The sequence below is a fragment of the Aricia agestis genome, chromosome 1, assembly GCF_905147365.1.
Source record: "Aricia agestis chromosome 1, ilAriAges1.1, whole genome shotgun sequence".
NCBI classification, from domain to species: Eukaryota; Metazoa; Arthropoda; class Insecta; order Lepidoptera; family Lycaenidae; genus Aricia; species Aricia agestis.
In genome coordinates, this window is record NC_056406.1 from 18,631,855 (window position 1) to 18,648,025 (window position 16,171).

General features: G+C 36.7%; 1 protein-coding gene across 7 annotated transcripts in view; it reads right to left on the reverse strand.

The window, feature by feature from the left end:
• LOC121733529 (tensin-2-like) overlaps nucleotides 1-16,171 on the reverse strand; it is a 119,118-nt gene that overhangs the window by 35,780 nt on the left and 67,167 nt on the right. For all 7 annotated transcript variants that reach the window (XM_042123819.1, XM_042123801.1, XM_042123810.1 and 4 more), the window contains one exon: nucleotides 9,320-9,487. In XM_042123819.1, the coding sequence (XP_041979753.1) occupies nucleotides 9,320-9,487 (168 nt within the window). The remainder of the gene's footprint in view (nucleotides 1-9,319; nucleotides 9,488-16,171) is intronic.

Below are 16,171 nucleotides of genomic sequence, written 5' to 3' on the forward strand. Positions count from 1 at the left end.
CGAGGCTTTTAAGGATGCGAATGTACCAGTCACAGATACGTATCTTGATTCTTGACGGTAACAATTCCGTAGAATTGGCACAATCTAATCAAGCATCTGAGCGGTGGAATGCCACACACTTTTATTTGTAGCTGTCTTCATTTACATCAAAAACACCAGTGCTGTTTTGTTAAGAAAACATTTTATCTTGTTATTGTTGTCATAAGATAAAGCTAAATTCATGGAAGTAGTTTTCCATTCTGTTTTAAACTGAAAATTTCTTGTTTTTTACTTTAAAAGTGGTGATTGGCTTTGCTTTTGTGACCAATAACGTAAAATTGAGCTTTTACGCTATTGGTAACTTTAATGTAGGTAAATAGGCTTATTTCACACACCGCACAACTATTCTTCTCCGTGGGCCGTGACCGGCGCACCGGCCCCCGCTGCAGGTAGAAAGCGGCCCTCCACAGCGCAAAGGCCAGCCGGTGTAGCGCGCGCGCCGCCTCTGACTCGCGGATCGTTGACACCCGGGGACGCATCGTTCAACACTGGATCACCCTTGTCCATTCTGGTATAAACACTATAGCACGACCTCCTATACTGTCATTGACGCTATAGCTCTGTTTCTCATGTTAGTTTTGACTCTTAGCCTACCATATACTAGTACAGCTGGTATCAACACTATAGATCTGTTATCCTTAGTACATAATAATTCACTCTATCAGTTTTCTTGAATTGTAGCATTGATTAACTTCAGTCTTCATCAGATCAGTCTTTACTCTTTTGTATACTTTTTTTGCATTAAGCTCGCGATAAGGCAAAATTTACAATAAAGGCTTCAAATATTTAGATTTACACACATTTAGATCAGGTTGTTATAAGATTGCACAGTGTACTATTTTTATTTCACATCGAGCTAATAACTTTTTCCAAAAAAAAATCTTACTTAAAGATATACAGGCTGTAACAAAAATAAGTGATAATACTTTAGGGTGTGTACGTGTTCCTTGTAGAGAGTTCACTGTGAAAGTAGCAGCGCTGAAAGACCAAATTTTTTTTTTCACTTTTGTATGGGGAAATTCGTGACGCTCGGGCCCTTGCCCATACAAAAGTGATAAAAAAAATTCGACTTTCAGCGCTGCTACTTTCACAGTGAACTCTCTACAAGGAATACGTACACACCCTAAAGTATTATCACTTATTTTTGTTACACACTGTATATTTTAAAACAAACCTCCCCCCTTCCTAACACTTTTAAAAACACTCTGAATTAATATTTTTTCAAAACAAAAGCTTGCATTAAAACAGTAAAAGACCGCAGGATAAGAGGCGGGCGCATTGTTTACATTGTGTAAGGACGACTCCGGTAGTCCTTATGTGCCACTCCGAATAGTTGAAAATCACGCGTCCAGGACACTGGGGCATGCGCTTCTGCACTGCGGCATCACACATGACACATGTGCTCTACTAGTACATTCGTTACAATTAGGTAATTAATCATCCATTTCTTTCTCATGGGAACTTTTTCTGATAAAATTGGTCACAAATGAGAATAAGCTGATAGAGACCAAGTTTAGTACACTTGCTCGTTAAATATAAATACTCGAGTCCTAATTTTAAATTAACCCTGACCTTCGAAAACTGAACATCAAGGGTTAACAACCCGAAGGGTGAGGCTCATATAAATAAAAGATCGTCACTTTACGAGTGAGCGACTCGCGAACGGCTGTTCCACTCGCCTTTACGGCCGTGCCCTTTTTTATTTCTTAATCCTCCCGGCTTCTACATAACTCTAAAAGCTTGTGTGTCTTAATAAAAGCTCCCGTGTTTACACGTCGTAATAGCTGCAAGTACTCAATGAAAATGTAAAGTGTGACGTTAATAACACGTGGCTAATTAACATTTAATTACGTGTGTAAGAAATTGTAATAAGGTGTAATGCAAAAAGTTTGTAGTACGTTTTGATACATAATTTAATATACTCTTACGTCTACTTCTATTTAATGATGTTATTTACTTATTATTTAACTGAATTATCCATTATCACATAATATCATATCAGATAAGGCTATTGTTGTTCAAATTATCGCTCGTTTTGTCTCAAGTAGAAATTATAATTGAAAATAATTTTTATTGACTTGATTTTTTTGGTAATTAGCATGTAAAACAAAAATGCACCGAAACACTTTCGTCACTCTACTTTTAACAATTTAAATGCAACTCGCAAATATGGCACTACATAACGCACTTTTTCGGAAAATGTAACACTTTAAAAAGTTAAAAATCGTTAAACACATCCAAAATTTCGGCACTGCGGTAAAATTACTAGGATCACATGAGGTCGGGGCGGTATGCGACAGCCGGCAGCAGCCGAGGACGAGCGCTCGGCGCCGGGAGAGGCACTGGCGCCGCTCGCCGCATCACGGCGTCTCGACGTCGCGCGAGGCACCGTTGCTAGGCAACGCGCATCTCTCTCCGACTGATAGTGCACGGAGAACTTACTCGCGCCTATTTTTACTCCGTCTTACGTAATTCGACCGACTCTTTTACGATTACCGATTTATTACGAAATATTTGAGATAATGGTATCAATAAAAATAGTTTGTAGTAAACGTGGATTATGATAGATTGATCGCTGCAAGGTCGACAATGAGGAAGTCATTACTCATTCATTTTTACTCAAATACACCAATATGAGAACAATAATTTTTTCATCTTTTATATGTATATAGTTTCATTTATATACAAGGAAATATAAATTTATATTATACAATTACTGCAACATTGTAAATGAAACGTAAAAACCCAAAAAATAAATAAAATTTACTATTTGGGTTTTTACGTTTTAAGTACTCAATTAAAAAACCTATTCATAGAAATTATGATTCCTTCTAAATCATCACTAGGTCTATAAATCATAAGCTATTACTTATTACTTATTATTATAACTCATAAGGTGAAAATGCATAACGCGATGTAGACCTTTTTCAGTTTTATTATTTAAATCATGTATATTTACATTTATTTTATGCAATACAATATTTATATCAAGCATTAACATTATGTAGGTAATGATTAGTTTCTTCACAAGTCACAATTCAAAAACATAAATAATTCCAGTACAGTAGGAAATATAATTTCCTAGTACACGGACGGTATAGTGGACGGTGAGCTTAATATACGTTCATTCATAAGCGCAGCGGGCGAGGGCGGAAGAGCGGGGGCGGGCGGGGCGCGGGGGGCGGGCGGCGGCCGGCGAGCTTTGCATTTCCGTAAACAACCGCACCGCACCTTGCGGTACACACGTGACGCTAATACAGATTTTACCGGGAATAATTAATAATCATTGTACTTTTATTGCAATAGTTTCCAGTAATGAAATTAGCAATGAATATTGCTTTTTTTATTAATTTTAAACTTTAAATACTTATGTACCGTAGTAATATCTCTTGATAACAAATCCATATCCAATAACAAATAGCTAGCCAAAATATTGGCGCAGCTTCTTTATCTATTAATTCTCGGACCAAGTAAAGGTTGTTAGCGTTAAAATGCTATAAAAAGCCTGCTATGATTATTTCATTACTTGCTGTCTTTGCGATAAGTGACGGCCACAGTTTACAAGTGCAGAACAATAATCTACCCTGACACCTGTCTCTTGATCGACAAAGGGCCGATGTCGGGCTTTTATAGACCTTCAGACTCGTCGTATCCGATTTAGCACGTTACATCACTAACAATAATTACTTTTACTTTTTTTTCAAAGAACTTTCTCTGGATTATGTTATCCGCGGCGTTAAAAATAAATATCCCGTTTATCTTACCGCGTAATCGAAGTCTGTTTAGTTTTTAATGTAATCTGATGGAACATTTACTAATCTATATATACAACGCAGATTTGTTAATTCATTTTCAGCTCGTTATTGTCAGGCTGCTATAGAGCATACCTTGCAGAAAGAAATAGACCAAAGCTGCACTACATATAAACAAATTGCCTATTAATCGACAACCAAGGTTAGAATCGCAAAACCTTGGTTTGGCGAGGTTAATTTGTAGTAGTTTTAAATTTTATAAAATAAATATTATAAAAAAAAATCTTGGCGCAAACGTACTAGGTGAGCCAACCCTACGTAAAGTGGGAAATATTAAGAAGAAAAAAATAGAGCACAATATGGCACAATGTACAGTATAGTTCCTTCTGCAGTCCAATTTTCAAATTATAGACAATACTGGTAAGAAAGAAAGCCAGTGCCATCTCATTAGATACTACAAAGAAAATCCAACGTATGTTTTATTGGTCCTAAGAAATATCTAAGGTTTGTCAATTGAAATGCGTGAAGAGGGCCGACATCGTGCGATCGGTCGGAAGGGCTGTCGGGCGTCGCGTGGGGCTGTCGGGCTATTGTTTCGGCTGTCGATATTTATTAACGGCGACATTAATTCGGGTGTGAGCACTGAGCACCGACACGAGATGATATCGCGGGTGGTCGCGCCACATCAAAATTTTGTCACCGCAACGGCCGGCGATTATTTATTGATCTCAGATTATCTGCATCTTATATCTAAGTAGTAAACCTGTGAACCGAACGTCGCGTAGGACAGCTGATGTTTGACAAAAAACTTATTTGTAATGATATTCCAAAAAATGTCTAAAGTTTCTATTGAAAGGTTATAATTTTTACATGCTTTACCTACCCAAATAGGTGTAGCGCTGTTTATTATCATAATTAGAAAAAATTACATTTTAGTTTAAAAAAAGCAAATCATAAGCATAATGTCTTCAAGCAATAAGCAATATGTGCTTTTAGCTTAAAGATTATGGCAAAGTCTTTAATAAAATAAACGTATTTAAAACCACATTTACATGACACGTACTTTAACGGAATTTTAATCAGCAGTTACTTATACTTAACGTCTTGATCTAACAAGCTCAGAGATTCTGACATCATTCAGTAAATATTTTACAAGATGTGCATTTGATAGCTCTACCGCAGGCTACCGGACACGCATAAATATTATAATATATTGCCGTTTCAACGTCCATAATACGCTGGGATTGAAAATTTTAATGGTTTTTCAATTCACACCTTGAAATTGCTTTCGAACCTATTAGCCTTAACAAACAACATAGTACCTACCAGCAACCTCACAAGTAGATCTTGTTCTTTTTAATATCTACTGGTAGAATATTATTATGATGAGGTACCTAATTATAATAACAAGTAGGGTCGAGAAATAAGAAAGTTCAATGTATTTTACATTTCGTTCTACTCTAGTGCTTTTCCAATATTGCTCTTGTCATTGTGGTGTCTAGCATGATGATGATGATGACGATGATCATGAAGACATATTACGCCTTAGAAGTTAAATGGATGACGGTTTCTATTATTGGAGGATGCGCAAGCGCAACCTCGCTGGCCGTCGTGCAAACCTTGGTCGTGTTAACTTCTGCCATTAGCGATGGTTTTATTTTACGTAATTTATGTTAACTGTTTGTGAATATATTTTAAAATGCATAGATTATTAAAATTAATCAAATCGCCTGTGAAGGTACAACCTCGTATGCTTCTAAAACCGCTCATCTCATAACTAGGGAGTATTTAAGTACTTTAAAATACAAAATGTGAACTACGGTTCAGACATTACACTTTTTAGGAACTCAACTCCCAAGTAACTTTAATCCTGTAGGTACCTATCTAGTATCTACCCTTCATGTATTATATATATTTTAAATAATGTTATGTACCTATATTTTGTAAGATTCCTTTTTAGAAGAAGTATGAAGGTATTCTTTCTCTACGATCGATCACCGCGCCCGGTACTTTCTTTAGCCACCCAGTTTTGAACAATTTCGAGTGATTTATCACGACGACAAACTTAATGAAGGTAAATGTAAGAGTGTAATGTAAATACCTTAGCGTCGAGATGTTTTTAATTAATGTAACCATATACGTTACCGTCTCGTGAGTGTGAAGGCAGTTTTTCACTGTACGCGAATTCTCACGCGCTCAGTGATTAATGGCATAATGTTGTATCAAATCAGAAACGAGAAAGTCATTCCTTCGACTCGGCAATTTCCGCTGAATTTCCCCTTTAATGGGGGTGATTGTGTTAAATGATGAATGCCCTTAATGCTCGTGTATTCGTGATCCATTACTAAGGACGTATTCCAAGAAAAATTGTCTCATAAGCTTAACATTTTCTTTACATAACGTATGTTTATAAAATACTCATGTTATGTATATCTATGTACTTGCTTTTTGACAAAAGAAAAGATCAAGGAACGCAACGCCAATATTGTCATTTTTGAAGTTTTGGATACGGTCAGAGGGCATGCGTCACGGGCATGCCTCACGTTCGCTGTTGACTGCGCTATAACGCATGCCCTTGACGAACAGAAAAAGGCACAGTGTGGACAAAGCTATTACACTGTATGCAACCGTTATCTATTATCAATCATCTTCGTCTGAAAAGCAAGAAAAGTCGCTTTATTAGTAAGGGTAGGTACGCTGTACGGTTATATTTTTGTTTACTTCAGTATCAATAAATGAACACATAGTAATTGCGTTCAAATATTTTTTTATTCTTATCCTTCACGTTTGTATGAGGTGCAGTTTAGTTCATATCTGAGACCTATTTGCGCCATTCGCAAGTCGCAACAATATGTTTCCATCTGGTTGAGCTAGATAAAGGGCTCGTTTTGCTTATCGCGATTAATTTGTTCTAGAGAAGTTATGAGCGGCGTGCCGTGCATATAAATTGTAAACTTGTTATTTTCTAATTGTAGAATACACTAACTGCCATTTATTGGGTGTAATCGGCTGAACGCAGCCGCAACCAGACTAATTAGAAGTCAGAGAAACTGTTTCCCATGTAACACTAATAAATTAAGTTTTCTTGTTCATAAAATATATGCTAATCTGTTTTCTAATGTTCTAGCAATGATTCACAAATCACAACACAGTAATTTAGGGAGTCACAAAACAAAGTGATAATACCAAGGAGTGTATATTGTCCCTTATATAAGAGTGCGCTGTGAAAGTAGCTTTTGTGTGTGCTTCATGACGTTGGGGTGCTTGCCCGTACAAATAAAAATTACTCTTTCAGCGCAGCTACTTTCACGGTAAGCTCTCACTAGTGGCAGATTAACCCTTAATCAAATTAAGCAATTGCCTAGGGCATCACGTCTAAGGGGGCACCAGAGGAAGCACAAAAAAACCGTCCTTAGGGCACGTTCACATCTTACTCTTACGTCACCAAAAACCACACCAAAAAAGTTTCTAGGAAAAAGTAATGTTTTTGGGCGGTAAAGGTTTAAAGACCGAATCTATAGTTGACGTACAGATAGGGGGGCCCACAGGCATGGATTGGATGTCTTAATCCGTCACTGGCTCTCACATACACCTTCTAAAGTCACTTACACTTTGTTTTGTTACACCCTGTATAAAGAGCTTATAAACCCTACAAAAATGTAACTTTTTACTCGATGCAATAAAACACGTGTACAAAGTCTACAACATCAGTAACATGTCACAACTCACAAGAAACAAAACTCCTACACGGCTTATAATAGCAGTACGGCGGTCGTCAAAGTTACTTTAACATTCGTCTCACGCGACCATATCGGCATTAATTAATATTATATTGTCATGTTATGTATTGGTCAACTACAAATAATTGAAACATTAAATACTTGTTGCTTCCCACGACTTCGTCCGTGTACTATTTTTGATTTACGAATTACGTGGTAGGCTGCTAAGTGCTAATATACTAAATTCGTTTTAGTTGTTTGAACGACATCTTAATTATTATGTATTTAGAAGACTTTTTAATGGTAAATAAGGTGAAAGTATATACACGTTATATCTATATTAGCTATAGTCTATAGTTTACTCAATGTACCTATAGGCACAGAATAGATAATAGTACACTATAGGCTATAGAGAAAATTTAACTAAAATGATGTTTTACATAAATGATTTAAAGTTATTAAATATCCATTTATTAAGTTGTCTAATAACGTTTTGCTAATAGTAACTCTAGTAATCACTAAATGGAATCTAAGTGCGACCGCTGGTGACTCCATTAACCACAAACTCATAAAAAACGTTCCTCATTTAAAATTGTCAAATCACAGTGCAGGCGTATGCTATTGACATATCAATTAATTGTAACAGACACCCGAGGACAGCTGCGCGCGTCATGTCGGAGACTGCATAGAGCATAACTCCACCGTCTACGTGAGCGTGGGCCGAGCACTCGCTGAGAAACTAATCGTGCCTAGGTATTGTTACTGCTGTTTGAGTTATGATCCCTACCCGGGCATAATGCAGGGCCCTGTTAGTAATATTGTTATAGAAAGTCGCCGGCCTAATGTATATCATAATAGCTTAGTTAGGTCCACAATTTGCGTCATTAGCTCGGAAATATCTAGCTCGACTTGTGAGCAATGCATTACAGATAAAAGGGGACCAATAAATATTTGAAATATCCTTGAAAGCAATAAAGGGTCTTTATTGCTTTTATTACAGACCCTAAACATAATGAAGTATCGAAGGACGCATAACGCAGTAACGCATAAAATATAAGTTTTCCTGATAAAATCGGAATTTATGTTAGGTCTAAAGTTACAATGATCAAATCCTTGATTAACGATCGCAGAGGAAACAAGAGAAGGCCGGCTGCGCCGCGGGGGCCGCGTTGATTTACCGCGGGCCAATGCAAATACTTTCTTATCTCCTTAACTTTCCACGTACAATTTTGACCGTGGCCGTGCATCAGCCGCGACGCGTTAATGCTAGAACCGTGCGCCGAACCCGCTCGTTAAAATCAATTTCCCGACCGTTTTAAAATGATTATCATATCCATCAATGTACCTAGTGATTTAGCTGTGTAAATAAACACGGAGGTGACTATAATGCGCACGTACCAGCGGTACGGGAGATCAGAAACTTATATTAATGCGATTTCAGTTATTGACATTAATTACATGGGATTATACAAATAGAATGGAGCGGGACACGATAATTATGTCTCTAAAGCTGAATTATCGACAATCGGCCCCGAGTACCGCGTGGTCAATCATTACTCATTCGATTCGAGTGAGCGAGAATAGGCCACAGAGATTTAAATCATTAAACAAATTGCTTTAAAGTACTGATTACAAAAGATTAAAAGATGCATTGGTTAATTGAAATTGACATTCGTATAACGTTCCTCGCGATGTAGTGTTGGCTACGTTTTAACTTTTAGGACTAAAATATCGTAGACCACTTCACATACACACATTTCCTCTACTTCTAACTTCTCTAAATTAAAAAAAAGTCAAAGAAGGACCTACCGTTATAGTGTCGTAGATTCCATTGTGGTCGTTCCGTAGAGTCGGTTCGGCGGCGGTGGTCTGGGCGATGTTGGTCCTGCTGGTGGGCGGGGTCCGGTGCAGCGGGTCGCCGTTCCGGGACCATGTCCGGTGGATCTGCCAGCTCGTGTCAGAAAATCTGGCACGGTCCTGAAAACAAAAAAAAGGGTACTTATTAAAATATATTATACAGCCGAACGTGAGGTTCTTTTTTGAAAGTCGGTTAAAAAAACCATGAACACAACAATTTTCTTTAATTAAAGGAAATAGAAAAAGAAGAATTAAAATGTAACAAATGAATTGTTACATTTTAATTTTTAAACTTCCTCTTTTTACGGCCGTAGGTACTCAGAGCTTTTTAATGGATATTTGACTTTAATTTAGTGAAGATCTTGTTATAATATATAACCTCTATATTTTCTATCAAATCCTTCATCAAATTAAAATGTTGCAGTAATCATTAAGTATCGTACGACCGTAACTCCCTATATCCTATATATTATGATTATTATGTAATAACATATTAAGTCCTAAATAATTTATGATTGTTATAATGCCTACTTTAAATTCAAAAAAGTCAATTTCTGGAAAATAAACAACAATATTATGTATTAGGCACTCATAGTTTTCTGTTCTCTAAGTGCTACATCAGATCACAGACAGCCGCACTTGTAAGGAAATGGTAACATGTAGCGCTAATGACGTATACGTGTTCCACCCACACTGTGTCAATACCGGGGGAGCTCCGTGAGCGTTCCTGGGAACGTGGAGGTCTCCGGCCCTGACATTACCTAACAAAGTAGCTACTAGGTTCCAGGTCATGCGGATGATGAACTAAACGGTGATTTTAGAGTCTAGATTGCTGTTTATTTTGAACATTCAATAATAAGTAAGGTTTCTTGAGAGTATTCCGTATAGAACAATATATTTTGATTTTTCATACTATTTGGTGTAAATTATCTTTTTAAAATTAGGTTTTTCAATAAATTATACATAATATACCTTAAGTAATAAATGTAAGTACTTTAGTGTAAGTTTCATGAATAAAATAACTAGATAATATTACAATTTATAATGTATCGGTAATTAAGTTAAGAGCATCTTATTGCTATCTTGTAATCATATCAACGTCACAGACTAGTAACATTCAGAAACGTGTAGACTCAATGCCGTATCTACTTAAGTAGAGATTAAGTGTCGCAATGTGGGACTTAATACGCCTAACCAGGCGTTGCAAATTAAATTAGTGTCAATAACCCGCCGATTAGCGAGTCAACGGTGTCACGTTCATTCGCTAGGCCTCTTTACAGACAAAACTTTCAGATCCGTGCTAAAATAAACGCCGGTTCTAAAATACGGCATTAAATATTCTATATAGGTATGCGCACATTATGACAAAACATATCGGCCCGGCCACGTTTTCCTGTAACATTTTGTAACCTTTAAAGCGCGAAAGGTACAAGTATGGAAAATGCGGCACCCTCCGCTACGCTCCAACATAATGTGCACGTCACGTACCTGCAGTCACACCTCGCGAATTTTTGGCAGAAAAGAATAATAAATGGTCACGGTTATCGGCGTCGTCACGGTGTCTATTCACCGACACAAGACTTGTTATAAACTTTTTAGCAAAGTAATAAAAGGAACAACATAATAGCAAGTTACGTTTAGAACACGAAATCTTTGAATCGTGCGCAAAATGCCAATAAACTTTGAGGCTGGATCCATATTATGCGTCCGCCCGAACGCGCGGTTTAGCGGCCAAACCGCGAGATGACAAGCAAAATTAAAGTACTATGTAATTGACAGCTAATTGTTTCATACATATTTAAGACCCAAATCTCAGAGGGATCAGACGTAACTTACTCTCACTTAGAATACCTGCGCGTTTGTGGATCTCTACGTGTGAAACCTGGGCTTATAACCTCGCGGTGTAGCTGCCAAACTGCGCGTTCGGGTGGAGTGTGGAAACATATAAATCCAGCCTTAAAGGGCCCCACACATTAACAATTCGCCGGCTGGCCGCCGCGTCAGGCAGTTAAGGCCAGGCCAGTTCGAAAAGACTGATTTTTAAGCTTCCAGTCTGAAGAAATTATGTGGAATTCTGTTTTGATCAGTGCCTTCGGATCAAGAGACACCTTTGTATGATATAAAAATCTTACTTTTTGGTAGCATTTACCTCGGATGTTTCAGAAAAAATTGAAATTACTATGTTTTTCATACAAAATTCAAGGACTCCTCTCGATTCCTCATAGATTCCATCATCAGATCACCACTTTTGTGAACATGGTACCAAATTCGAGTTAAACCCTATATAACACAAAAAGAATTTTGAAAATCGGACCACAAACGGCTGAGTAATCGTTGAACATACAAAAAAAATACATACAGCCGAACGTATTACCTCCTCCTTTTTGGAAGTCGGTCAAAAAATCGATATCGCTGCAGCCAAATTATCAAGGCGTCACCTTAATCGGAAAATACCACAGACTCACAGGTCCTCTGAAAATTTTGTAGATTTTGTATCGACGGTCAATAACTGTCAGGCAGCCAGCCGACCTGAGCCTGCAGGCGGACTGTTAATGTGTGGGACCCTTAATTTTTGCGCGGCCGATTCAATTAATTGGAACATTGCAGAGGTTAAACTAATTCAATCAAGGGTAAATGATTTTACCCATCCTTTATAAGGGCAGAATGATGCAACCTCAGTGTTGACGAGACCCTGCACTTATCTTGCATCAATAAGCAGATAGCCCTTTAGAATTAATCCAAGGTTTATTGATGATTAAACTGTTATTAATTATGCGACATGAATTATTTAAGGTTCCAACTTCAGTAATCCGAGATAGTCGTTATCAGATAAAATGTATTTTAATATTAACTATGTACCTACTTTATGACAATGTAGGAATTAAATGAACTGAATGAAAAAAAAATTGAGAAAGAGAACGCATTATACCTTTATCTAGTATTTTTTGCCTGAAGCTAAAAACGTAGCCTTTAACTTTGCCGCTTAAAGAATTAAGACTTAACTCTTCATTGTGGCTGACTAGTCGAATGAGATTAAAACACTGAGATAACATTAGTATGTCATGTGTATTATAAACTTGTTTGGATTTAAGACCTTGACAGGTTATCATTAGCACTCTACAATAAATCTTAAGTAAAAGAACATCTTTATCAACTATCGTATCAGACTCAGTGTTGAATATATTTCTTTTTATCACAGGCTATCTATAAAATATGCATTCTCTTTTCCAAGATTTGATTAAAGTATTTTTTTTATCGAATTCAAAATCTTTGCCAGCGTATTTTAGGTTGCTACTTGTTATACCGAAACTTATTTGCTAAACAAATTCAGGACTCAGCAAACATTCCGCTACGTTTGACGCAGTTCGTGAACAGATAACACCAATTTTTTTCTGAACCATAATATAATATAGGTTATAAAGCGCACAGTAAAAAGTGCTCTACATCGCAGTATGTCGATAACTCGATAATAAACGTCCCACGTGCGGGTTCGGCGAAGACGTGGGCGGTGAGAGCTTCGCATTCCCCGACTACTTCTAACAGATATCGACTACAACCAATAAAGATATCGACACATCCACGCATCACCGGCGAAGCGCAAACACTTTAAACTTTAAAGCATACTGTGAAATTAAAGCAACCCGTTTAAGTGGTTTTTTTTCTTGGTGTCAATCACGGCAAAGCGAAAATTACATTCGGATGGATATGATTGACATGTTATTTCTCATGTTTTTACGTTACATAAAACTACTTCTGTATTGAAATCGTACAAATAATTGCATATGACATAAGCCGGAGAGAGTATTTGCATTACATTAAAATATCTGCATTTGAACGAGTATGAAAGTTATTTAGAAGGTATTGTGTTTGAGCACTTTTCCTCGGGGGAAACCGTCAGTATTGGAGAGAGCAAGAATTTTAATGTCGGTTGTGCACTCAACTATCGACTGTCCTTAATGCACTTCGTGTGTGAAAATTGTCTCCAACGGAAAATTTTATTTCAGTGTGTGCTACTCCAGAATCCAGATGTTGCAGATTTAGTTTAACTTTTCACCTTTTGTGTAGAGCAGCCATACTAAAAGCGAGAGCGAGATACAGTTTATATGATTCTTTTTTAGAATTGTCAGCAGACAACAGGGTTCAGCATGGCTTCAATATCCGTAATGAATTATCCACTTCTTGCTGCAGTGGCCCAATTTTTTTCTTTAATTTTGCATTTCCCTCAAAAAAGTTTGAGAACCGCTGGTGTAAATCATTGCCTTCTTTAAGAGCATAACATTTTTTTCGGCTAACTTTGAAAAATTCACAACACAGATTCTGCTACGGTAGCGTTTAAAAATAAACACCGATTTTTACAGATAACTTTGTGGGACATTATACTTACTAATGCAGATGAGACAAATGTGGAAGATGGAAAAGTTCTTGGCACGATTTTAGTGTATTATTGTTTATTGAATCTAATATGCTGGCATTATCGGCGATGATTGATTTGCCAAAAACTTTTGCAATCAGACTATTAGTGCAATTTTAAGTGCTGGTTTTTAAGTATATTATATAAAATAAGTATATTGTATGTTAGTTTTAAGGTATTGATTATATAATTAATATGTATCTTAGATTAAGGTATTTGTTATATGGGTCTCTGATGTCCAAAATAAATGATTTGATTTTAGACTAACCTAACTCTCTCAATATAAAAGTATTTTGTTACCTACAAATTACATTTTGTATAGTAAGTAGTAACTGAAACAAAAACAGAAATAAACTTATAAACGAGCATAAAAATCAACGTCTTTTACAGATGCGACGTGTAACTCAAATATTTATTCAACTTGATATAAACAAGTCGGTTAGTTATAAGTTTTATAACCAAAACATGAGTTTACGGACAAAGTTAGCGTCAAAGCACGTGTCACACCGGAAGTGCGGTACAGCGGTAGAACGTATGGTTATAAATTCAAGGCGTTTGTCGGGAGCGATACACCTTACACCCGTATGCAAATGAAGAGTAAATATCCGAGATATTTTAAATTTAAATTCTATTCCAAAGAGGATTTATTATAAGTACTATTCGCTATTAGATTCTTAATCCTTCGATACATAACATGCTTCTAATCGAACATCCAGGTCCCTATTCCTGTTCGAACACATTTTCTTCTCTAAGAAACGGAAGGTTACACGCCATATCCAGAGTATATCAAAAGGATGGATACTACAATTAAAGCAGGGAACCCTAAACAATGCACTCACGATCGTTATAAACGTTATTATTTCATCTGCCAAGTGTGCCAGCCGGCTGCCGGTGCACGAGCTAACGAGGACCAAGGTCGGCCAATACACTTATTTTTTTTTCAACGCATTTAATTTTTTAGTTGAGCTATGATTGTCACCATGATTCATGATTGTAAGGGTTACTAAAAGCTTAATGAACAAAATGGTCATCTTTCAAAATAGCACTCGTAATCGACGTCATAATGAGCAATTATTATAATATGACTAGCTGTCCCGGTGAACTTCGTGTCACTTTAAAACCTTCCCTGGACTTCTACGAATATTTTAAGACTAAAATTAGCCCAATCCGTTTAGCCGTTTTCGAATTTTAGCGTTACTAACACAATTGAAAATCCATTTTGACATATTATATAGATTACTAGTTTCTTATTATAGACGAATACGCCTTTTACTCTTCCAAAACTGCTAGGCGCTAGTATAGGTACTTGTACTATTATCTATTTTGTGGTATAGGTCCATAATGATTCATGAGCTTACGCCGCATTTTCGGCTTACCCTGCTCCACACAAATACTTATCTAGCCGCATATCATTTGATGTCACGATTTCGCTATTCCACTTTTTTTCATAAAGTTCATCGACCAAGGCTGTTTTTTTGCCCGCTAGATTTTTGGCAAACCGAGCGTTTAATGTATTCAAAATGAAACTACTGGAATATGTTTGAATTTTGTATAATTAATACTTTAAAAATATCCTTTACATCACGCTCTTAACTAGCATTCGAGATTAAAGAGATATAAATTATTATTACCTAATTAAAATAATTTATGTCTATAAAATATTCTTGAGTTCTCGCATAATGTAATGACTGCAAATATCTCCAATCTCAATACAATACATAGTACAAAAGCACAATAGGAATATAATTTCATTTTCAATTTTCATACAGATTACAGCAGGGTTTCTCAAAGTGGGGTACGCGAACCCCTAGCTAGGGTTTCCGTAATGGTGGCTTCATAACTGGGAGGCACGCGCGGCACTCTGCTGGCACTTTATAACAATGTGACAATATGTTACCTTTTATTCAAATAAAAACCCTATTTTCTTCTTTCTTCAACAGTTTTCTTTGGGGGGAGGGGGATTCATTACTTAGTGAGGGGGTCTCTGTCATCTGGAAATATTAACAGGGGTTCGTGGAGCCGAAAGTTTGAGAAACCCTGGATTACAGTACATAACTTTCACACTAAGTGTGTAGACCGCCCTCATAAAGTGCACTCACACATAAGCGCGATTTTAGATAACTTTAAGTAGCGAAATAATTCAATACCGTGTCCATACCATGCTGCCTCTGTGATGTCAAATCTGTCTCTGTGATGATCGAGTTCTATTGTCTATTATATATTTTTATCTTATATCTTTAAACGAGCAATTCTTGTATAATATATCTATATATATAATTGGAATCTCGGAGTCGGCTTCAACGATTTTCATGATATTTAGTATAATAGGGGGTTTCGGGGGCGCTAAATCGATCTAGCTAGAAATAATTTTTAGGAAATATCATTTTATTCGT